At 37.8% G+C, this 23,513-nt stretch overlaps 1 protein-coding gene across 2 annotated transcripts in view; it reads right to left on the bottom strand.

The window, feature by feature from the left end:
* Positions 1-269: 269 nt before the first annotated feature.
* ERCC5 (ERCC excision repair 5, endonuclease) overlaps positions 270-23,513 on the bottom strand; it is a 42,143-nt gene continuing 18,899 nt past the window's right edge. Inside the window, exons 8-17 of one of the 2 annotated variants that reach the window (XM_090258681.1) lie at positions 22,592-22,799; positions 20,599-21,696; positions 14,031-14,278; positions 13,575-13,694; positions 13,204-13,417; positions 11,369-11,513; positions 9,154-9,210; positions 3,983-4,183; positions 2,803-2,887; positions 270-929 (exon numbers count right to left, since the gene is read on the bottom strand). In XM_090258681.1, coding sequence (XP_090114807.1) covers positions 345-929; positions 2,803-2,887; positions 3,983-4,183; positions 9,154-9,210; positions 11,369-11,513; positions 13,204-13,417; positions 13,575-13,694; positions 14,031-14,278; positions 20,599-21,696; positions 22,592-22,799 — 2,961 coding nt within the window. In that variant the 3' untranslated portion in view covers positions 270-344. The remainder of the gene's footprint in view (positions 930-2,802; positions 2,888-3,982; positions 4,184-9,153; positions 9,211-11,368; positions 11,514-13,203; positions 13,418-13,574; positions 13,695-14,030; positions 14,279-20,598; positions 21,697-22,591; positions 22,800-23,513) is intronic. The other variant, XM_090258682.1, reaches the window with a different exon arrangement.

The following is a 23,513-nucleotide window of genomic DNA, read 5'->3' as shown; positions in this document are numbered from 1 at the left end:
TATGAAATTAGAAATAAGGTTATTTTTCTCTTCATCTAGGTTGTAGAGTCAGAGGGATGTGTATCGAAAGTGAGTAATGATCAATCTAAATTCTTTTTCCTTTAATATCATCAGAAAGCATCAGACATTGTATGATAATAGGAACATAAAGCCTGTGAATACAAGGAAATACCCAGTGAGGTAGAAAACACTAAAAAAAATGTAACATATTGAAATTACATATCAAGTGAAGATTTATATTTTTAAAAACTGCACACTGAACACAAAGACTGTGCAGTTACATTTAATTTTATTATTTCCTCACAAGAAATTTATTACAAAAGATTAGAAAATACATGTTTAAACTAGGGTTTTCTCTTTCTTCTTGCGCTCCCCAGTTTCCCCTTCTTCCCAAACACAGATCTGGCAGTCACCAGGACTGGTTTTGTTTTCTCTCTGTCATCATCACTAGAGCTACTGCTAGTGGTGGCACCTTCATCCCTTACAGAATCAGGTTTCACTGTGTTCTGCAAATCTGAAGAGCTGACTTTTGCCTCTCCAGCTGTTTTTCCTTGCTGCACGTTCATTAAAGATAAACATTCAGCATCCTCACTTGAAGATGCATCAGATGATTGCGAGAGGTAGGCTTCCCCAAAAAGCCCACCACATTTACTATCTCGTTTAAAATCCAAAAGCCTCTTTCGTTTCAAGCTTGACGACTCTTTCCATTTATTTGCTATGCTTCTCTTCTGGGTCTTAACTTTTATTTTATCAGGGAACTCAAATTCTTTCTCCATGGCAAAAGAAACTGCTTCTCTTTGACTGGCTTCTTCTCTTTCTTTTCTCAGCATACATGTCACAGCTCTGATTAGTCTCCGGCTCTTAATACCCTTAGCATCTTGTTTCTCCTGTTGAGCTAATCTAAAAAAAGAATCAATTCGGAGCTGGGTCTAAAATATAAAATAAAATAATAATAAATCAGACAGGTAGTTTCTACAGCAAATCTGAAGTTCCACGTTGCTCACTAGCATTGAACGACCCTTCCAGAGAACACTAATTCATTATCTCTCAAAAGCCAGTTCTCTCCCAAATGAATCAAAGACAGTAAATTTTACTGTCTAGATCATACTTAATGCAGTACTCGCACCATCTTTGTCAGCTAAGTCCTCTGTCCACATCTCAAATAAGAAATCCCTTCCTAGGCGCTCAAGTAAGTTAAATATTTTACAATAGCCTAATAGATTATCTTCTTTTGAAGTAACAAAATTTCATGGGGTCTGTTCCCAAATTCTACTATCTCCTTTCAAAAACCTTTATGAGGCAAATTCATAGTACTATATATTAAGAGTCATAAAAATATTTTTATGACTTTTAGGAAGACATTCTTTAAAAATAATTACATGGTGATTGCAGGGGGAGAAGGATATAAGGGGACTAAATGGTAATAAAAAATACAATAAAAAACTTTTAAAAATAAAAGTTACATTTGGAAAAATTATAGCCTAATGTGCATCACAACATTATTTATGAAAACCTGAAAATTAAAGGTCCACTAAGCGAGCTGAACCAAGTTAAGTTAAATCTCTGATGAAATGTAATCTGGTCATTTGAAATAATGAAAATTGTGTAATACAAAGAAAAAACTTACATTAATAGATAGGGGGTTAGATATATCAAATTGCACTTATGTATAATAAACATATGTAGGACAGGGAAATTTAAGAAACCTAAACATTAACATCTATATTAGAAGATGTAGATAATAAAAAATTTTAATTCATTTTTTTTTACTTTCTAATTTTGAGGATATAAATTTATATTAACTTCTACAATGAAAAGTATAAAACCTCTTACAACAAAATTTATCTTAAATTGTCCTAACTGGCATGGCTCAGTGGGTTGGGCATAGTTTCATTAAGCGAAAAGTCACTGGTTCGATTCCTGGTCAGGACACATGCCTGAGCTTGAGCCAGGTCCCCAGGTGGAGCAGGCAAGAGGCAACCGATCAGTGTCTCCCTCCCTCTCTCCCTCCCTTCCCCTCTCTCTAAAAATAAATAAAATATTTTTAAAAGTTATCTTAAATTAATTAGTAATCAGTCACTAAGTCAACTACCCTTGTCTGCTGGCGTCCAATGTTTCCAGTACAAAAGTTATCAAACAAACAATGGGAAATTTTTCTGGAAACATCTGTTTTATGGTTTTTCAAAATTTACCAAACCTAATGAAAAAGGATTTAACTTAAAATATATACCTTACAGGATACAACCTCATTTATACATGCATAGATTTAGTGTATCTATATTTTCTGGGTTGTCTCTGAGGTGGAAGAAGGTTTTTATATGGGTAAGAATATACTCATGTATAAAATAAGACATAGTTACCTACACAGGAAAACTGAGGACCATACTAAGGCCTCTTTTCTCTTCAAAAATGTCTCCTGCCAATACTATAAACACTGAACTTCTATCTTTGATGATTCCATACAGACTTAAGGAGTGTTAAGACATTAATGATCAGAACTGCTTTGACCTAGATACTTCGACTTGTTAAAAATAAAAATAGCTCTAAAAGGATAAAATATTTAATTAAAACCACCTCAGTGTGCAATCCATCATTACACTGTTTTTTTCAAAGTAAGAATGAATCAAAAGGATACTAAACGTCCAGCCCTAAGGGTGACATTAGAAAATGAAGATGAAGTCCAATTTTTCTTTTATTGTTTTCTTCTGTTCTTACTTAATCATTTAAAAATTTATGTTACATGCACTAAAATAAAAGAATAACTCTTTATCCTGAACTTAGGAAAAGAGTTGCCATGATTACCTGCTGGGTGTTCAGTTGCTTTAATACCGGAAACAGAGACTCATCTGTCTTTGTCCTATTCCAGCCAAAATACCGCTGACAAAATATGCAGGCAGTTAAGGCATATACACATTTCTAAAGAAATTTATACAAGTGATAAATAAAAAGGTCCAAAAAACCATCCTTGATTCCATTCCCCATATCTCCAAAGATTTTCATATTTATAATGGTTAAAAGTGGTTAAAGAAGGAGCAACAAAACAAATTACTCCAACATAATCATATGGCACTATGTTCTTTTCAATATCCTCTAAGATAAAACATCCAACTCTCATTCTAGGATATCAAACATTATGACTATAAAAAAAAGGTTAACTTAGAATAAAAACAAGTAACACACATATTTCTTTGACAGAAAAACTTGTAGTTAGATTAATTCTATTGCAAACTTTAAACATCTAATCAAATGATTAAATATGCAGAAAGAAACATCAGTGATAAAAATAAATTCTCTTTCCATTCTTTCAGAATACTTAAGTACATGGTTATATCTATGAATACTATCACTACTTATTTCAAATAAAGATTCTCTTTAAAACTAAGGATATGATTCACAATAGCTAAAATGTGGAACTACCCAGGTGTCCAAATGTGGTATATACATATAACAGAATATTATTCAGCCTTCAAAAGAGAGGAAATTCTGATACATGCTACAACATGGATGAACCTTAAGGATATTGTGCTCAGTGAAGCCAGACAAAAAAGAACAATGCTGTATGATTCCACTTATATGAAGTACAAAAAATAGTCAAAATCATAGACAGAATATAGAATGGTAAAGGCCACAGACTGAACCAGGGGGAATGGGGAATTATTGTTTAATGGGTATGAAGTTTCAGTTTTACAAGATGAAAAGAGTTATGAGGATGGATGGTGCTAATGGTTGCACAACTATGTTAATGTTTTAATACTACCAAATTGTACAGTTAAAACGGTTAAGAGTGTAAATGTAAGTTTTATGTGCATTTTACCACCAAAAAAAAAAAAAAAAAAAAAAAAAAAAACTGAGAGAGAAAAAGGAACTAAAAGGAGTGTCTTAGCCAAATAGAATATTCAGAAAATCCAAGTTCATGTTCTATAAGTTTTAAACCAAAACACATATTTGGCTCAATATTCCTATGTTTTAAGTAAAAGGATATTCTCTAATTTTGTCAAGATCTGGTTTCCCCCACAGAAACGATCCCTTGGACTCATCCACCACAGGTTTGAGGTAAGCATCTGCAACAGCTGCACTAGGAAAGCCAGGTGGGAGATGCAACTTCCGTAACTTTTTTTTCACTTTAGTGTCATAAGGATTAGGTCCTACCTTCTTATTTTTTTGAGCTTCATGCCACCACTCTCTATAAAGAAAGGAAAAAAGTCTTTATAAAACATTAACATTGCAATAGATGCACTACAGTTACAGATATAAAGTTAGGAGACAATAACTCAATTCCTAATTCCAAAACAAATCCTATGACCTACAGAATACAAATGTTATTATTTTTAGTGCTATTAATCATAATATATAATGATGACAAACACTGATTAAAGATAACTCGATGCTTGGCACTGTGTTAACTGTTCTACACACCCAGTCATCCATGAGCACAGGCCTATCACTGTCCTCACCTCACAGAAAAGGAAACTGAACTCAAACAAAAACGACTTACTCAAGATTTCATAGCTATGGTTGGTACAGTCAGACCCTGACAATCTTCCTCCAGAGCCCATACTCATAAAAATGTCACGACTTCTTTGGGTCTCTTTCTCACAAGTAGAATGGAGGAAATATATCTATGTGCATTATTTACCTTGAATTAGCTACAATAATGGACCCAAGAATATTTAATACAATGTAAAAATGCCAAGAACATGTTAATTTTTTAAATGTAGAACATAATTCTACATAGAATATGATCCTGATTTTGGAAAAAATGTATAAAATAAAAAGTAAAGTTATTTAAAGCAACATCACTTCATTGTGTGCTAGGCAATGCTCTAAGCAAGAGTACAGCTGTCCATTTTCTTTATATTTTATTCATTTTCAATTTTTCCATTATAAAGATCAATTATTATGGCATGTTAAAGACAGCCACACATTCTTTGACTCTTCTCCCTTCAGGAAGCAGTCCATGTCCCTTCCCCTTGAGATGGGCAGACTCTGTGGCTAAAGAAGTGACACTCTTTCAGGCCCTCGGCAACTAGTTTCCACAATCTGTCCCTTAGATAATTTGCCTCGGAAGCAGCCAACATGCTCTAAGGAAGGCCCAGCTTATAAAGAGGTCCAGATAGAGAGGGTCCTAGGCCAACAGTCCACTTTCGCCTAAGCTTTTAGGTGACAGTACCACTTGCCGGCCGTGTATGTGAGCCATCTCAAGTGAATCCTCTAGTCCATGTGAGCTGTACCCTAATATACATTGAAAAGAGACAACACATCCAGACATGGCCTGACCAGACTGTGGATTCAAGAGCAAAATCAATGACAGCTGCTGTTCGGTTTATAATGTGGCAACAGATAATCAGAAAGTTTGCACAATTTGAAAAAAGAATGGCATAAAAGTTAAAACAAATATAACGATCACCAATCTATGCATTCAACAGAACCTAAACAAACCCTGTATCACATTCCACTGCTTCACATACTTATCAGTATTAGCAAGTAACTCAGATGTGCTGTCCCAACCAGTTTCACTTCACTGATGCAGGAGTGCCACCTAGTGATAAAAAAAGGCTAACTACAGACTTCACTGTAGGATCAAAATGCAAAAAGAAACCAACACCAACCAAGGCTCAACTACAAGAGGAGTGTGAATGCAGTCTACACATAGGGCACACCTCGAGTACCCAGCTTGGGTGATAGGGGAGGCTGTGCCACTGGACCCTGTTGGACACCTACTACATTAGGTCATGCCAACAAGACACAGAGTCAAAGCAGCTCTACCCAATACACAGAAAGAAACACAGGCAGGCTGCAAAAGTAAAGAGGCAAAGAAATATGGCCCAAATGAAAGAACAGAACAAAACCCCAGGAAAAGAACTAAATGAAACAGAGATAGCCAACATATCAGATGCAGAGTTCAAAACACTGGTGATCAAGATGCTCAGAGAAATGATTGAGTATGGCAACAAAATAAAGGAAGAATTGAAGGGTATACAAAGTGAAATAAAGAAAAATCTACAGGGAACCAACAGTGATGGGACAGAAAGTGGGATTCAAATCAACGATTTGGAACAAAAGGAAGAAACAAATATTCACCTGGAGAAGAAGAAATGAGAATTGAAAAAAACAACAAGAGGCTTAGGAACCTCTGGGATAACTCTAAACATACCAACATCCGAATTGTAGGAGTGTCAGAAGAAGAAGAGGAAGAGCAAGAAATTGAAAACTTAGGTGAAAAAATAATGAAAGAAAACTTCCCTGACTTGGTGAAGGAAATAAGACATAAAAGTCCAGGAAGCCCAGAGAGTCCCAAACAAGTTGTACCCAAAGAGGACTACACCAAAGCACATCATAATTAAAACACCAAAGGTTAAAGATAAAGAGAGAATTTTAAAAGCAGCAAGAGAAAAGAAGAGAGTTACCTATAAAGGAACTCCCATAAGAGTATCAGCTGATTTCTCAAAAGAAACCTTCCAGACAAGAAGAGACTGGCAAGAAGTATTCAATGTGATGAAAAGCAAGGACCTACAACCAAGATTACTCTATCCAGCAAAGCTATCATTTAGAATGGAAGGGCAGATAAAGTGCTTCCCAGATAAGATAAAGCTAAAGGAGTTCATCATCACTAAGCCATTATTATACGAAATGTTAAAGGGATTTAAGAAAAAGATCAAAACTGAACATTAAAATAACAAACACAACTATCAACAACTAAACCTGAAAAATAAAAACAAAAACTAAGCAAACAACCAGAACAGGAAGAGAATCACAGGTTTGAGGATCATTTTGAGGGTTATCAGCTGGGAGGGGGGAGGGGGGAGGGGGAGCAAGGGGGGATGGTGCAGGGATCAAGGTGCATAGTGGGTAGTGTAACAGAGCAGGGGAGGGATCCCCAAAGTCCCCACAGCACATGGTTTTGGGGGTGGGGGAATGAAATAATACAGTCTTTAAAGTACTTTGCATATCTATGGCAAGCTGATAACTAGAGAATAGCTGTGCTGCTGCCTGGGTAAAAAGGTGGATGATACCACTTAAAATGCTTTTCATAACAATGACAAAGTGATAGCAGAGCCTTTCCTGAAGGGAAGCTGTGCTAAAACTGAGGAAGATATGGCTTAAGATAATTTTCATAACAATGATGTATGATGCTGGGGTCAGCATTTAAAATAATGGGAGAGCCATGAGGTAGGGGACCATGCAGTTTGAAAAGATGTAGAGGGGCCCCCTCCCTCTCCACCGTCCACCATGAGGTCTGATGTGGTAGAAGTGCCATGTGGTTTTGGATTAAGGGCTGGAATAAGAAGGAGTATGCTGAAGAGAGCATGATGGAGGAGTATGTTGTAGCAGCCTTGTGCAAAAAAGTAGCTATGCAGTTTGTAGTCAGCTTTGGCCATGTGGCCTAGGCTGGTAAGAAAGCAGGCATGCTGCTGCTTTGATTGTGTCAGCTCTAACTGACTCCAAAGCCACCAAGGACTCTGCCTTGCAGATCCAGACTCTATCCGGACTCTTGGAACTTGGGACATATGAAGAAGACTTCACCATGATCCAGTGTAACACGGCACATGCTTTCCTGGACCATAATACAAAGACTGAAGACAACATACCCCCAATCGTGGGGAAGAGAGCTAACAGATAAGGAATGGGAAACTACTGGGCTTGGTTTTGGTTTACAGTCTTTTGGGAAGCAAGGGAAGTGCTGGGTCTTGTGGGAGAACAGGGCTCTGAGCTGAAGTGCCCCCAGCCACCCCAGCGTTGGAATATTGTGAATAAAGACCTGTTTTTCTCAACACTAATTGTTGGGTAATGCACCAAGGCACCGTGTGAATGAGCCCCGCTTTGCTCTGTAACAGTAGGAACAAAATAGACAGGGGGTGTTAAGAATAGTATAGGAAAGGGTGAAGCTTAAGAACTTAACATGCGCAACCCACGGACATGAACTAAGGGGTTGGGGATTGCTGAAGGGAAGGGTGGACTAGGTAGAAGTGGCCAAGGGAAAAAAATTGGGACAACTGTAACAGCATAATCAATAAAATATACTTAAAAAAGAAAATACTGTTTTTAACGTATGGTAGACTTAATTCATGGTTACAAAACCTAAAATACAGAGAGATCAACTGTACAGTAATGGGAAAAAAATAATCCAAATAAAATCCACATATAAGGAGACCCATGCAGTTCAAACCTGTTGTTCAAGGTCAAATGTATATATATAAAATGTATGAGTATACTGTGCAAAGACTCAAATTATATAAATCAAAATGTTAACTATAATCTTTTTAAACCATATTTTATAATTTTTCTATTATGTATTTATTATTTGTATACAAAAGGTCCTTGTAGCTTTTCAAATTATTTAAAAACCATGACCTACAAGCTCCTTAACAACTTACCTCAAGTATATATATTTCCTCAATAATAAAATTATGAAAAGAGATATAAAGAAAGCATAAAATGAAGTACACTGGTATGTGTGCTAAGGCTGCAGGACAGCAATCATTAAAACAATTTTATATTTAAGTTTGAATTCTAATCACTGATTCTTCAGAACAGAACTCAGAATTTTTCAAATACATGATAAAAAATAATTAAATCATCTGCTGCAAATTAGTATCTCATGACAAATTGTTGGTTAGAAGAGGAGATCACAATCTCGTTAATAACCTGTAAGTCACCGAATTGTGCACTTTAAAAAATGTGAAACTTATGGTTTATGAATTATATATACCTCAATTGTTTTAAGAAGATGCCATCAAGGGACAACCTTAAGAAAGAACTACTTTCACAGTCATTCATAACTACCACCATCTCAGAATCTCCAAAATTGAATTGTATCCCAAGTTTAGGACAACTCTAGGTTCTGTGTGAAATGTACCCACCACCGAACACAACTCAGTATACATGCAGTGAGAAAAAGGAAAGCAGTGCCTAATATAAAGTTCTTGGCATTATATTTCCATGCCCCTCTCTGGACAACCTCTTTCAGAACACTCAACAAACAGAAGTACAAGTATGTGTTTGCTTCTCTGTTAACCCCAAAAGCACGGGAGCTGCTTGAGGGTATGGTCTATGACTTATTCCTCTCTTCCATCCCAGCCTATACCACAGGGTCTGACACAAAGGAGCTACTCAATAAATATCTGAATGAAGAAAGCAGCAATTTCTACACACCTGGGAAATCCCACAGGACTGGCTTTGTACCCTTGAATTAGGATAAGCCTGGTAACACTAAAAAAAAAAAGTCTCTTATTTCATCAGAATTCTAGAAGAGGGAAAACACACCTTATCAACCCCAATCAATACCTCCTCCTGTTTTCTTTTTTTGTATGTTTTATTGACTAGGCTGTTACAGTTGTCCCAATTTCTTTTCCCTTTGCTCCCCTCCACCGAACAACCCCCCTTCCTCCAGCAGTTCCCCACCCTTAGTCCATGTCCATGGGTTGTGCATAAAGCTCTCCTCAACATCCCCATCTATCCCCCACCCTCCTACCTTGCTTCTTCATTCTGCACCATTTCCCTCCCTCTCCTCTCTCCCCCTCCCAGCTGCCCTCCCCCCACATGCTCCCCATACCTATGATTCTGTTCCCACTCTAGTTGTCTGCTTAGTTTACCTTTGTTCCATTCTCTAATTTCTGTTCTTGACAGCTATGATACTGTTTTCATTTTAATGTTCATAGTTTTGATATCCTTTTTCTTAAATAAGTCCCTTTAACATTTCATATAATAATGGCTTGGTGTTGATAAACTCCTTCAGCTTTACTTTGTCTGGGAAACACTTACTCTGCCCTTCCATTCTGAATGGTAGCTTTGCTGGATAGAGTAATCTTGGTTGTAGGGCCTTGCTTTTCATCACTTAGAATATTTCTCGCCAGTCCCTTATTGCCTGCCGAGTTTCTTTTGAGAGATCAGCTGACAGTCTTATATGTACTCCTTTGTAAGTAATTCTCTTCTCTCTTGCTGCTTTTAGGATTCTCTCTTTATCCTTAACCTTTGGCATTTTGATTATGATGTGTCTTGGTGTGGTCCTCACTGGGTCTCGTTTGTTTGGGACTCTGTGCTTCCAGGGCCCGTATGTCCATTTCCTTCCTCAAATTAGGAAAGTTTTCCTTCATTATTTTTTCACATAATTTTTCAATTTCTTGCTCTCCCTCTTCACCTTCTGCCAACCCTATGATTCGGATGTTGGCACGTTTATAGCTGTCCCAGAGGTTTCTAAGCCTCCCCTCATTTTTTTAAATTCTCATTTCCTTCTTCTGTACTGGTTGACTGTTTCTTCATTATGTTCCAATTTGTTGATTTGAACCCTGGTTTCCTTTCCTTCACCACTTATTTCATATGGATTTTCCTTCATTTCAGCCAGGATAGCCTTCATTCTTTCCCTGTCCTGTTTAATCACTGTGGTTAGAGTTGTAAGCATCCTAATCACCAATGCCTTAAACTGTGCTTAAGTTATCTGTCTCCTTATCCGTTAGGTGTGCTATCCGCTCACTACTTAGTTGTGCCACTGGGACCTTGATTTGCCCCTGCTTCTGAGTCATACTTCTCTCTCCTCATCTTTCTGTGTTTGCCTCTGTGATTTGGGCAAGGGCTGTCGCATCTCTTATGTTATAGGGGGCAGAGCCTTAGGTAGTCGTCAGTACAGAGCAACCCATTTCACCACGCTGTGGTGCTGTATGTGGGAGAGGGGTCAGAGAGAGAACAATGCCGCTTGCTCAGGACTTGCTCCTTTTCCAGGCACTTCTCCCACTTTCGTATGGGACTGGTGCCTCTCTAGCTGTTGTCCAACCTGTCGTTCCCACAGTGGGTGGGTTTGCGGATGTTCTAGGACCATGGGGGCCCTTTAAACAAGCGGACTCTGCTAAGAGATTGGCAGTTTCTTCCTCTGCCCCAACCCCTACTGGTTTGTACAGTCAGAAGCAATAAGGCTTGATTTTCCCTGGCATTGGGACAGTGGTCTGCAGGGTCTGGTCAGGAGCTCAGACCGCTCCCCAGGTGTCCCTCCCAACTTTTTAAAAAGTGTGACTGCACTTTCCACCAGCCTGTTGCTGCTGCCGCCACCATACCTTGTCCTCTCCACCCTGGCTCCACCCCTCCTACCTGTCTGGATGAGCATTTCTTCTTTATATCTTTGTTTGTTGGACTTCCAAGCAGCTTGATTTTCTGGAACTTCTGGTTGTCTCTAGCTTTGAGATAAGTTGTATTCCTTCTTAGTTGTGGAAGGAGACCTAACATGTCTGTCTAGGCCTCCATCTTGGCCAGAAGTCCCTCCTCCTATTTTCTTAATGCACAATGATTTGTAACAGTTCATAGTGTAAATAATAGTTTTGACTGGTAATCTGGGTATTTATATGAACATCTGGATTAAAGAAATTGAGAAAGAACTTACGAGAATTTAAGGAGGGGTTCCAGGCCATGTCCAGGGAATTCATTGAGAATTTCCATAGCTGTAACACAACCTATAGTGGGTATTCCTTCTGTGTAATCACTTCCAAGCAAATAGGCCAAATTTATTAATTTGTTCCGGTCCAATCCTATAAGAGTAAAAATTATTATATATTTTTAAATTTTATATTTTATTTTATAAGCATTACATAACATATATAGACATATTATATGAATAATATATATGTATACATATTCTCATCCAACAGCCAAAGACATCTCTTATTTACTGTTTGAAAATAAGATTCTTTTTTTTTGGTATTCTGTTAAGAATCTTAAAGTTTCATCCACCTTCCCAGCTCTTAATACCATCTATTAAATACCATCTATACTCTTGACCCACAAATTTAGCTATCTAGTTGGATTTCTCCTCTGAACCACAATCACAGATATTCAACAATCACCTTAACGTTTCAGATGTAACAAATCCAAACCTCAATCTCCCTATCTCTTTTACTCCAACTGCTCCTTCCCTGGATTCCCTCGTCTCATTAATGATGAGTCCAGTCTACCAATTGCTCAGGACAAGGAGTCATCTTTGACTGTGCTGCTTCTCTCAAATCACACACTTAATTCACCCAGAGATCTTTTCTATAGCATGGCAGACCCTACTTTTCATTTCTTCCATCCTCTCTGATACTAACTCTTGCCATTCTCCTCCTCATTCACTCACACTGTCTTTTCTTTCTTGGTTTGCTCAGGTAGTTACAACAAAGTACCCAGAGTGAGTGTCTTAAACAACAGGAATTTATTTCCTGACAGTTCTGAGGGTTAGAAGTTTTAAGTTACTGGCAGGGCTAGTTTCTTCTGAAGACGTCTCTCCTCGACTGGCAGATGGCTGTTTTCTCCTTGTATCTTCCCTTTTCCCTCTATATCCCAATCTCCTCTTCTTTTAAGAACACCAGTTAATACTGTTTTGGGGCCCACACTAATGACCTCATTTAATAATTACCTCTTTAAACACTGTATCTCCAAATACAACTACATTCTGAGGTGCTTGGGGTGGTTAAGATTACAGTATATGAATTTTGAGGGGACACAAATCAATACATAAAAACCTCTTCTTCCCTAGAACACACCAACCAAGCTTCTGCCCAAGGGTCTTTGCACATGCTCATATTCAAGATACAATAGTAATAACACTAGCTTCTACTTCTCTTTAGACACCAGCCCAAAAGTTACCTATTAGTAAAGCGTTTCCCAACCAAAATTCTACATGAAACAGTACATGTACTTCCTGTAACTCTCTTTCACTGCTTTGTTTTTCTATATGGCACACACCACTAACTGTGCAATTATAATGTATGTTTTTTATCATCTGTTTCTATTAGACTGTTTTATTCTCCCTCTGTTTCTCCATTGCCAAAACAACAACTGGCACATAGGAACAACAACTGGCACACTTGCTGGATAAATGGGAGAATGAAAGACTGCCAGAAACACCAGTATAGGATCATGAGGTTCATGATTCCAGTAGGAGAGACTCCCACCTGCCTCCCTTCTCTACCTTTGGTTCATTCTTGAGGTAACAGGTAACCAAAGTCAAACCAGGTCAGATGATTAAATTGCAGAAAACACCTAAATATACTAGGATTCTAATTTTTTCATTCTATTTTTAAAATTCTATTCTTCTAATAAGCAAAAAGATCACTTATATGAAAATTTATATAGCCCTATCAGTTTCATTAATGCATCAAGTTAGTTCCTCACAAAGAAAAAATTAATACAAGTTCTGAAGGTAAAGTTCACAAAGTAATCAATCATACTCTAAAGTCTTACCTAACTGGTTGTGAAAGTCCACATACTGGTAATATTCTACAAACTTGTTTTTATTAAAAAAGTTTTTATAGACATGTCGTGCTCCAAACAACCAAATATCACTATCGTCAGTGATTGTTCCAGAAGTTTGATCAGTCAGATCCAGAATGGCACACTGAGCCTCTGCTTCCATTGGAGCCTCAATGTAGGGAATTCCAAACAGGCGAAGAAGTTCCTACAGAGTTAAGAGATAAACAATGGCTACTACCTGGCCTTGACCTGGAAATGGCAGGAGTGCTTAAACATTTCATTTAATACCTTCCCTCAGAATATCTGATTGAGTAAAAATATCAGTAGGTGCTTTTAAAAGAAGGCGAAGTTGGTACACCTACCTGGCTTTCCAAAAACATCTGTCCTGTAACAGTAGCAGCAATTCGTTCTTGCTGCTGTTTTTGAGCTTTCAGTGAATTCTGCTCTGTTAAAAGGTTACTCTCCAACGTTTCCAGCTCCTCCTAAAAAATATTTTCATTTGTAGATAATTATACTAATAATCTAATTAAATTCATTTTTTACAAAAGCCTACATTTAGTTTGACTGAAATTGCCAGTAAGCTTTTCCCCTTATGAACTTTTCCACTTGGACTTCTGAGCAAGTTTATAATATCTTTATAGAGTTCATCCATTAAATCACAAGAGACTTCCCAAGCAACCTACATGAAAAAGGAACCATCAGCAAGAACAAAAAGATGCATGCAAATAACTAATAAATATTCATCCAGTAATGCCTTAGAACTCAAGGCTACTTAACATGGCTTCCTTAGCAATATATTAAAGCATGAAATAAATTACCAAATTAATATCTTGCCATTCATTGAGCAAATAGTCTGCATCTTTTCCAGTTTCTTCATGTGGCTCAATACCCAAAGGCTCATTTTCAGAGTTGTCTCCAAGGATGCCCTCAGAGTCACCAACGAATTCTTCCTTCTTAGGTCCTATCGGTACCTCTTCATTTTGTCCAGAGGGAAGTTTGGAAGCTTCTGTTAACTCAGTTTGAGGTTCTTCATCAATAATTACACTCTCTACTTCAATGAAACTTCCTGTACCAAAGTAATAATGACACTTTATCTACAACTGAAACATTAAAATTATCCTAAAGTCATCAATAGCTTTCCAAAGTATTCTGAAAAATTGTTTACCCTAAAGAGAAAAGACCTAAATGTAATAAAACATGTGACAGTTGCATATTACTATTAAATTTAATAATAGAAGTCTGTAACTTCAATAAACCTTTTCAAATAAATAAATTGGCACTCTCTGAAATTCAGAACCAAGCTTTCAAAGATCTGCATATTCACTTTACACAAATATATTCTTTAAATTAACTATCAATGCTGTAAAATTCAAAAAGGAGAATTACTGGGGTATTTAAACAATCATGGAGGTTGTAAAATAAGTTTTTATGCAATTTCACTGTGAACATAGCATAGAATAAAGCTTCGAGTTAGCGGGGAAAAAACCCCCGGATAAGTGCTCAGGAGAAAACAGCTCTTCCTCTTCCACTTTCTTTCTCTCCTCTCTTTTCTTTTAAAAAATGTGTTGATTCCCTTCCTTCCCTTCAGGCAGAGGGCACTGGGTCTGAGAACACAATCAGGATGGAGAGGGCAGGGGCTCCCAGGGCCTGCAGCCTGGGGTGAAGAGACAGCCTAAGCCAAGGAGAAGGCCAGTCAGATCAGGAGACGGTTACAAATAGAGAAGAAGCAAATAAGTACATGCATTGAAGATAATGGAAGCAAGGTTTCTTACTGTTAAAAAGGGAAATTACAAAGAAGGTAGAGGCTAGAATAAAGTCTTGGATGTTGGATTGGAAATGCCAATATCAGTGTGAATTTATGAATTTTAATACATATATAGATAGAAGTGTCAAACTTCTGGCCAAGATGGAGGCATAGGTAGACACACTGCATCTCCCTCCACAATTAAGAAGGACTACGACTACCTCAAAACTGGAGACAACCAGAAGTTCCAGGAAACTGAGCTGCACGGAAGTCCAACAAAGGTAAAAAAAAAGAAATACTCATCCGACAGGTAGGAGGGGTGGAGCCAGAACAGAGAGGATGCGGTATTGGGGCAAAGAGGACACGGTGTGGAGGTGCAGCAGCAGTGATAGTGGCTGGGGCCAGCCAGCAGAAAACACAGTCACACATTAAAAAAAGTAGGGAGGGAAACCTGGGGAGCGCTCCCAGAACCACACCAGACTGGGCAGCTCATGACTCCAGTGCTGGAGAAAATAAAGCTTCATTGCTTCTGACCATGAAAACCAGTGGGGGTTAGGGTTGCAGAAGAAACTGCCAGTCTCTCAGGAGAGTACGTTTGTTTAGAGGGCCTCCACGGTCCTAGAACATCTGCAGACCTACCCCTTTTGGGAACCACAGCCAGGGCAACAGCTAAAGAGGCACCAGTCCCATACGGGAAGTAGAGGTACCTGGAAAAGGGGTGAGTGCTGAGCAAGCAACATCATTCCCTCCCTGATCCCTCCCCCAAATACAGTGCTACAAAGTGGTGAAACGGGTAACCCCATACTGATGAATACCTAAGGCTCCACCTCTTATAATGTAACAGGTGTGACAACTCTACCCAAGACACAGAGGCAAACAAAGGAGCCTGTCAAGTTAGCAGACAGACAAGTATGGCCCAAAAGAGGAAACAGATCAAGGTTCCAGTTGGGAGAACTAACTGACGAGGAGATAGCCAACCTAACAGACGAGGAGATAGCCAACATGAGAGATGCAGAATTCAAAACACTGATAATAAAGATGCTTACAGACTTGATAGATACGCTTGAGCACAGCAAATGCAGAAAAGAAGGAGTGAAGGCTATATTAAGTGAAAAAAAAGAAAATATATACAAAACCAGTGGTGAAGGGAAAGGAACCGGGGTTCAAATCAATGATTTGGAACATAAGGAAAAAATAAACAGTCGACCAGATGAAAAAACAAGAATTGGACTTCCGGCCAAGATGGAGGCTTAGACGAACACGCTCGGTCTCCCTCTACAACTAGAGAGGAATATAACTACTTCAAAACAAAAGATAACTAGAAATTCCAGAAAATAAAACTACATGGAAGCCCAACGTACAGAGTTATAAACCAGCGGCGCCCTTTGGGCAGGTAAGAAGAGCGAAAGGGGGCGGAGCTGTTTGCGGTAGCACCAGGGACAGCGGCAGGGAGAGCAATCTCAGCTGCAGTCTAACCCCGGCAACTTGCGACCCCAACGCTGGGAAAAGCAGCCACCGCATCACCTCCAACAGTGAGGCCCAGAGGGCGGAGGACGGATCCCAATCTCCTAGTGGAATAACTGCAGGAATCCATCTTGGACCCATGCCCCCACACAAAGCGTAACAGCGCTGCGAGAAAGGTTGCAGATCGCCGCCGGTCGCTGTGTTGTGACAAGTACAAAGGCACTGCCCCCTATAGCCGGCACAAGAAAACAAAACGCATCTGTCAAAATGAGGCAGACAACTATAGAAATCCCGGTGGCGCAGCTCACCAGGCAACAGATGAAGAACCTGACAGATGAACAAATAAGAAACCTGTCAGAGGCTCAGTTCAGGGCCATTGTTATCAGGTGGCTTACAGAATTAACAAAAGATCTGGAAAAAGATGAGAAAGAATTGAAAAACACTCATACTGAAAGGAACAAAACCATATACGAGACAGATGCTGAGGAAATAAAATCCAGAGTTCAAATCAACAAACAAAAACATAGAGAAGGAACAGTCAACCAGTGCAGAGAGAGGAAACGGGAAGCAAGGAAAATGATGAGAGGATCAGAAACCTCTGGGACAGCTATAAGAGATCGAATATACAGATTATCGGATTGCCAGAAGGTGAAGAAGAAGAACTAGAAATTGAAAAATTGAACTAGAAATTGAAAAATTGAACTAGAAATTGAAAAATTGAACTAGAAATTGAAAAATTAATTGAAAATATAATAAAGCAGAACTTCCCAAACTTGGGGAAGGAAATAGACTTACAGGTCCAGGAAGCACAGAGAGTTTCAAAACAACTGGACCCAGGGAGAACCACTCTAAGACACATTATAATCAGAATGTCAAAAGTTAAAGATAAAAGAGAGAATCTTAAAAGCAGCAAGAGAGAAGAAAAGAATCATGTACAAAGGGGTCCCAATTAGACTATCAGCTGACTTCTCAAGGGAGACCCTGCAGGCAAGAAGGGACTGGCAAGAAATATTCAAAGTAATGAAAAGCAAAAACCTACAACCACAAATACTTTATCCAGCGAAGCTGTCATTCAGAATAGAAGGGCAGAGAAAGTGTTTCCAGGACAAAATAAAACTGAAAGAGTTCATTAGATCCAAACCACTGTTATATGAGATGTTAAAAGGACTGGTTTAGAAAAAGGAGGATCAAAACTATGAACACTAAAATGAAAACTGCATCACAAGAAACAACAACAGAAGCTAGGGGATTGAAACAAAGGCAAACTAAATAGGCAATGAGAGTGGAAAAAGAACTATAGGTATGGGGAACATACTGGGGGGAGGTCAGCAGGGAAGGGGAAGGGGGACAGGGAGGGAGATGGTATAGGAATTAAGAAACATCGCAGGAGGGAATGGAATAGACAGAGAGGTTGAGAAGAACTATATGTACAACCAATGGACATGGACTAAAAGGGGGGGACAAGGGGAGGGAGAGGGGCCACCGGGTGGAGGGGAGCAGAGGGAAGGGAAATTGGAACAAATGTAACACTGTAATCAATAAAACACATTTAAAAAAAAAAAAAAGAAAAAAAAAAAACAAGAATTGAAAAATCGAGGAGAAGCTTAGAAACATCTGGGACAACTTCAAACATGCCAACATCCAAATCATAGGGGTGCCAGAAGAAGAGGAAGAGGAAGAAATTAAAAACTTAAATGAAAAAATAATGAAGGAAAACTTCCCTAATTTGACAAAGGAAATAGATGTACAAGTCCAGGAAGCACAGAGAATCCCAAACAAGCTAGACCCAAAAAGGATGACACCAAGACACATCATAATTAAAATGCCAAAGGTTCAAGATAAAGAGAGAATCTTAAAAGCAGCAAAAGAAGAGTTACCTACAAATGGGTTCCTATAAGACTGTCAGCTGATTTCTCAAAAGAAACTTTGCAGGCAAGAAGGGACTGGCAAGAAGTACTCAAAGTGATGAAAAGCAAGGACCTACAACCAAAATTACTCTATCCAGCAAAGCTATTATTTAGAATGAAAGGGCATATAAAGTGCTTCCCAGACAAGATAAAGCTAAAGGAGCTCATCATCACCAAGCCCTTACTATATGAAATGTTAAAGGGACTTATTTAAGAAAAAGATGATCAAAACTATGAACATTAAAATGACAACAAACTCACAACTATCAACAACAGAACCTAGAAAAATAAAAACAAAAACTAGGCAAACAACCAGAATAGAAACAGGATCATAGGTATGAAGAGCATGTGGAGGGTTATCAGCTGGGAGGGAAAAGGGGAAGAAATAGGGAAATGGTGCAGGGATTAAGAAGCATAATTGGTAGTTACAAGATAGACAGGGGGAAGTTAATAATAATATAGGAAAGGGTGAAGCCAAATAACTTATATGCACGACTCATGGACATGAACTTAAGAAGGGTGAGATTACTGGAGGGAAGGAGGGTACTGCGCAGAGGGGAGCAAAGGGAAAAGAAATTAAGACAACTGTAACAGTATAATCAAAAAATACTTTTAAAAAAGTATGCATGTGTATATATGTATAAATATATATGTCCTGCCTCTGTACTGAGAGGGCCTGAAGCTATGATACCCCAATAACAGTAAGCATACTCAGTGCCCAGATCATGGTTTCTAAACACCATGCTATTACAAGGAATCAGAACTACTTGGCAAAATGGCTGGTTTCAGGGAAGGGCAGGGAAAGTATAAGATAAACCTGGAATATCTAGGCCAGAAAGTAAAGAAATGCTCAAAATATAATGGGTAATTGCCAAATATCATAGGAGCCGGCCTGAGGGGAAAACTAGTCACTGGCCAAAGCTAAGACAATTTAAGCAACAAAGTAAAGTATGCTAGTACCATAACTCACTAAGTAAAATAGGAGTCCATGATTTTAGACCAATACAAAAAAATAATAAATGGGGAGAAGAGGAAAATCTTTCTTATAGTAAGATGCCAACTAACAAACATATAAGAAATAGAGTCTGAAAATCACCATTTGGCAACTATCATAGCATAATTTATTCAGGTAAAAATCATCAATGGATGCTAAAACAAGTTGGTGAAGACTTGTTCAGTACAGTATATTTATATAGCCCCCAATATTCCTTTTCATAAAATACTTACTAATTACAAAGGAGAAATAGCAGCTTTAAAGTGAAGAAACCTGGCAGATACCAGAAAAAAATTACCACATGCCTGTGCAAGTGTGCAGGAAGCAGGGGAGTGTGTGTATATTGATTTCTTCTTGTTTGCAGCAGTTATGTTCTATAAATAAAGTCACTGAGAACATTACATACATGAATACTGAATCTTTGCACCTAGAGAAAATATATTTATAATATTAAATCCTAAAAACAACCTATCTTGGTAAATTCTATTTTCATTATCTTATAAACAAGAAAATGAGATTCAGGTGTGTTAAAAGAGACTTGCCTGAGGCCACCCTACGCATTGGTGCTACACTTGGGATTCAAACCCTATCCAATTGGCCCCAAAGCCACAGCTTCTTGGTCTACACTGCATTGTTTTCTCCCATCTCCACCTGCTGGTCTTTTCTGTAGGAGAGCAGAAATAAGAAGGCATAGTGTCACCTTGCTCAACGTCAGCTGGGAACAGTGTAGCAACTCAAATTCTTAGTTGCTCTATGCATTTCCACAAATGACCACAAAGACTATGTCATGAGTATTGAATCTAGAGTCACAAATAAATTCTGCAAATATGAAATCTGTGAATAATGATGATTGGCCATATAAAATTATATACAGATATAAATACAGATATATAACATACATGTGTATGTATAGAGACAAGCAGAGAGATATGATAAAGCCAAGGTGGTAAAATGCTAGCCACTGAGGCAGTGGGTGAAGAAACCAGAATTTTTAAAATAATATTCTTTTGACTTTTAAGTGCAATTAATTCAAAATAAAAAGTTAAAAGAACTAAAAGGAAACTCACCTTTATCTTCTCCAATGAGGGTACTCTCTCCCCTTAAAAATAACAAAAAGAATAGCAAAACAGGAAAGGTCAAGATTCCATCACTAGCTGTGTGTCCTTGGGAAAGTTATTTCACCTTTCCAGGTCTCTAGATCATCACCTGACAGAGAACTCAGTTCCTAAAATGTGAAATCCTACCATTCTTATCATTAAAGGAAAATAAGCACCTACCATCAGATTCACTTTCTTCAGAGTCAATTCCGATTGGTTCCATGAACTTTGGAGATGAAATTAAATCCTGGTCAGCAGATTCCATCATCTCACATTCTTGTATGGTTTTCAGGAAATTCTCACGCTCTTTAGGATTTTGTAAACTATTTATTGCCTCTGAAGGGACACGTAATGTGTTACTCACTTCTTGCAAACTGATAGTATAGGTAACTTCAGAAGTAGGATTTTTTTCACATTCTGTATCATCACTTGAAAGAACAGAAGAATCATTTTTATTTTCAGATGGACAAAGATCTTGTAGCTCAAGCACTTTGGTACATGTTTCATTCCTTGATAGAGAACTTTGACTTAAAAGAGGTGTTGATGTCCATTCTCTTCCACTTTGGAGCCCAGGTACATTCATCTGTATTACCACCATGTTTTCCAAAGGAATTGGATCTTTCCTATCATTAACTGTAGGCTCATCATTTCTCTGAAAGGATTCATTAACCATGTGAATAAATGACATTTGTTCTTTTGGAATGCTAGATTCACTGCCTTGACAAAAGACAGTACTTGACAAAGGAACTGAGTTTGTCAGCTCTTTTTCATTATTAGTGCTGGTTACATTCTCCTCTACAAAGTTTACACTGGTTAAATGAGGTACTGTTGTCAACAGCACAGCTTTTCCATCTCTGGTTTTAAATCCGTCATCAGTTGATTCATCAGAACTGTTCATAGACAGTTGGTTTGTTCCTGACCCTCCTGTCTGCAGATCATTCCCAGAATGCACTTTCACGTCTTCATCATCATCAAGAGCTTTCTGAATAGCCAAGAGAGTCAGTGGTGATATGGAGCCTTCATCTTCAGTAGCAGAAGCATTCCTCTTATTGTACTGCCTTTGACTGTCACTCCCCAACTCCTCTTCAGAGCTACTTCCCAGCAAGGCAGCTTGCATAACCAGTAAAGTTCTTGGAGAAACAGCGGTAGCATCAGGCTCCTTATCTGGCTTTAGTTTTTCACATGGAGATGACTTTAACTCCAGAGATATGCTGTGCATTTTGCTGGAAGATGAAAAAGACTCGGAATCCACGTCAACAACTTTCTTAGCTTGTATACCTTAAGAAAAAGTAAAACAGATTTACAGTATAGTAATATACTTCTAGTAACATGAATAAGAGTATACTGGTTCTCATAAATGAAGTTATACATTTTCATTTAATCAGTAATTAAAAGTTAACTCATTAGTTAATTTTAAAGTGGATTACAACCCATTAAAGCAGGTAAGCCATTAATAGCTTTACATGATCACTATTATTGACTTGTCCAGAAAGTTCATTTGTTTTTTTTCTGTAAGATGGCTCTAGTCGCCCTTAGTTGGTCATGTTTTTTCCATGATGGCTCTAGTAGCACTTAGCCGTCTTTAACTTCATTTGAAACAATTCTGTCAGATTGTATTGTGACAGCTGTCTTATCAGCATGCATTTAAAAAAAATCACCAAAATTGGTGAATTTTTGTGTAGCCATTTTAATATTAAAGGTGAAAGAAAATATGCAACATTTTAAGCATTTTATGTCTTATTACTTCAAAAAAAGTAAAAATGAAACTGAAACACAAAATATGATTTGTGTAGTGTACAGAGAAGCTGCTGTGACTGATAGAATGTGTCAAAAGCAGTTTGCAAAGTTCTGTGCTAGAGATTTCTTGCTGGATAATGATCAACGGTTGGGAAGACCAGTTAAAATTGAAAGTGACCAAATCAAGACATTAATTGAGAACCATCAACATTACACCAGGCGGGGGACAGCCGACATACTCAAAATATTCAAATCAATAAAGTTCTTGGTGAAAATAAAAAATGTGTCTTTTATTTTATAGAAAAAACTAAACAGACTTTTTTGCCAACCCAATACATAAGTAGGACTTTATTAGTATTATCCAGGGGTGGTAGTTTATATAATTCAGAGATACAACATATTGTTAGCTTTTAACTACCAAATAAATGCCCAATACCTTTTATCAAGATGTAATGTGAAGTATCTTCAGAGACCACTCTTCTTGACTCCACCTCCTTCAAAAAGCCCCCTTCATCTTCATATTGCCTTTGGATTTGTCCTGAATGTTGCTGATTCATTTCCTTTTGAACATTTTCTATGTGTTGGTTTAGATAATTTTTTTTAAGTAAGCCCTTGAGCTGGTACTGTGAAAAGTCATTGGATTCCTACAGCAAAATAAAGTGATATTTTATATAACATACAGATAATATTACTATATATACATATTTTTCCCAAAAAGTGGACAAAAAGCAATTGATTTTTTTATTGGTATTTTCATATTATAAAAGTAAAATTTGAATACTTAGGAAAAAAACTATAACATTATAATCTTTAAAACAAAAAGAACTGGACAAAACAAAAGAAACCATGGGTACCATTTGATTTAATCACTCATTCAAAAAACATGCATTAATCACGTATGTGATTCAAGGCAGGCACTGTGACATTTTGATTATGGCTTAACAAACAATAAAACTCTCTAGAATGCAAGTAAATAGGAAAGTGAAGAACCCAACATAGTCCCTGGCCCATAAAAGACCCACAATAAGTCATAGCAACCACAGTTATTAATAATAATTGTTAATATTTGCAAAGTATTTCCTGTGTAAGACATTCTTCTAAGTGCTTTTATATATATTATCGCATTTTATTCTCAACCACCACCAAGACAAATATCACCTCCAATCTAAAAATGAAAAAACTGAGACTTAAGTAGGTTAAGTACCTTTCCTAGGACCACACAGCCTATAACTGGTAGATCTGAGATCAAAAGCTCATCTTTTGATTAACTCTTATACATACTGCTTCTATTACTCTTATGATGATCACTATTACTGTTCTTACATCGTTACTATTATCAATACAGTATTTGCCCAATG

The sequence above is a fragment of the Furipterus horrens genome, unplaced genomic scaffold (assembly GCF_987537825.1).
Source record: "Furipterus horrens unplaced genomic scaffold, mFurHor1.1.pri manual_scaffold_12, whole genome shotgun sequence".
NCBI lineage: Eukaryota > Metazoa > Chordata > Mammalia > Chiroptera > Furipteridae > Furipterus > Furipterus horrens.
Note: the sequence above shows the minus strand (reverse complement) of the source record. Positions and strands in the feature narration are given on the sequence as shown.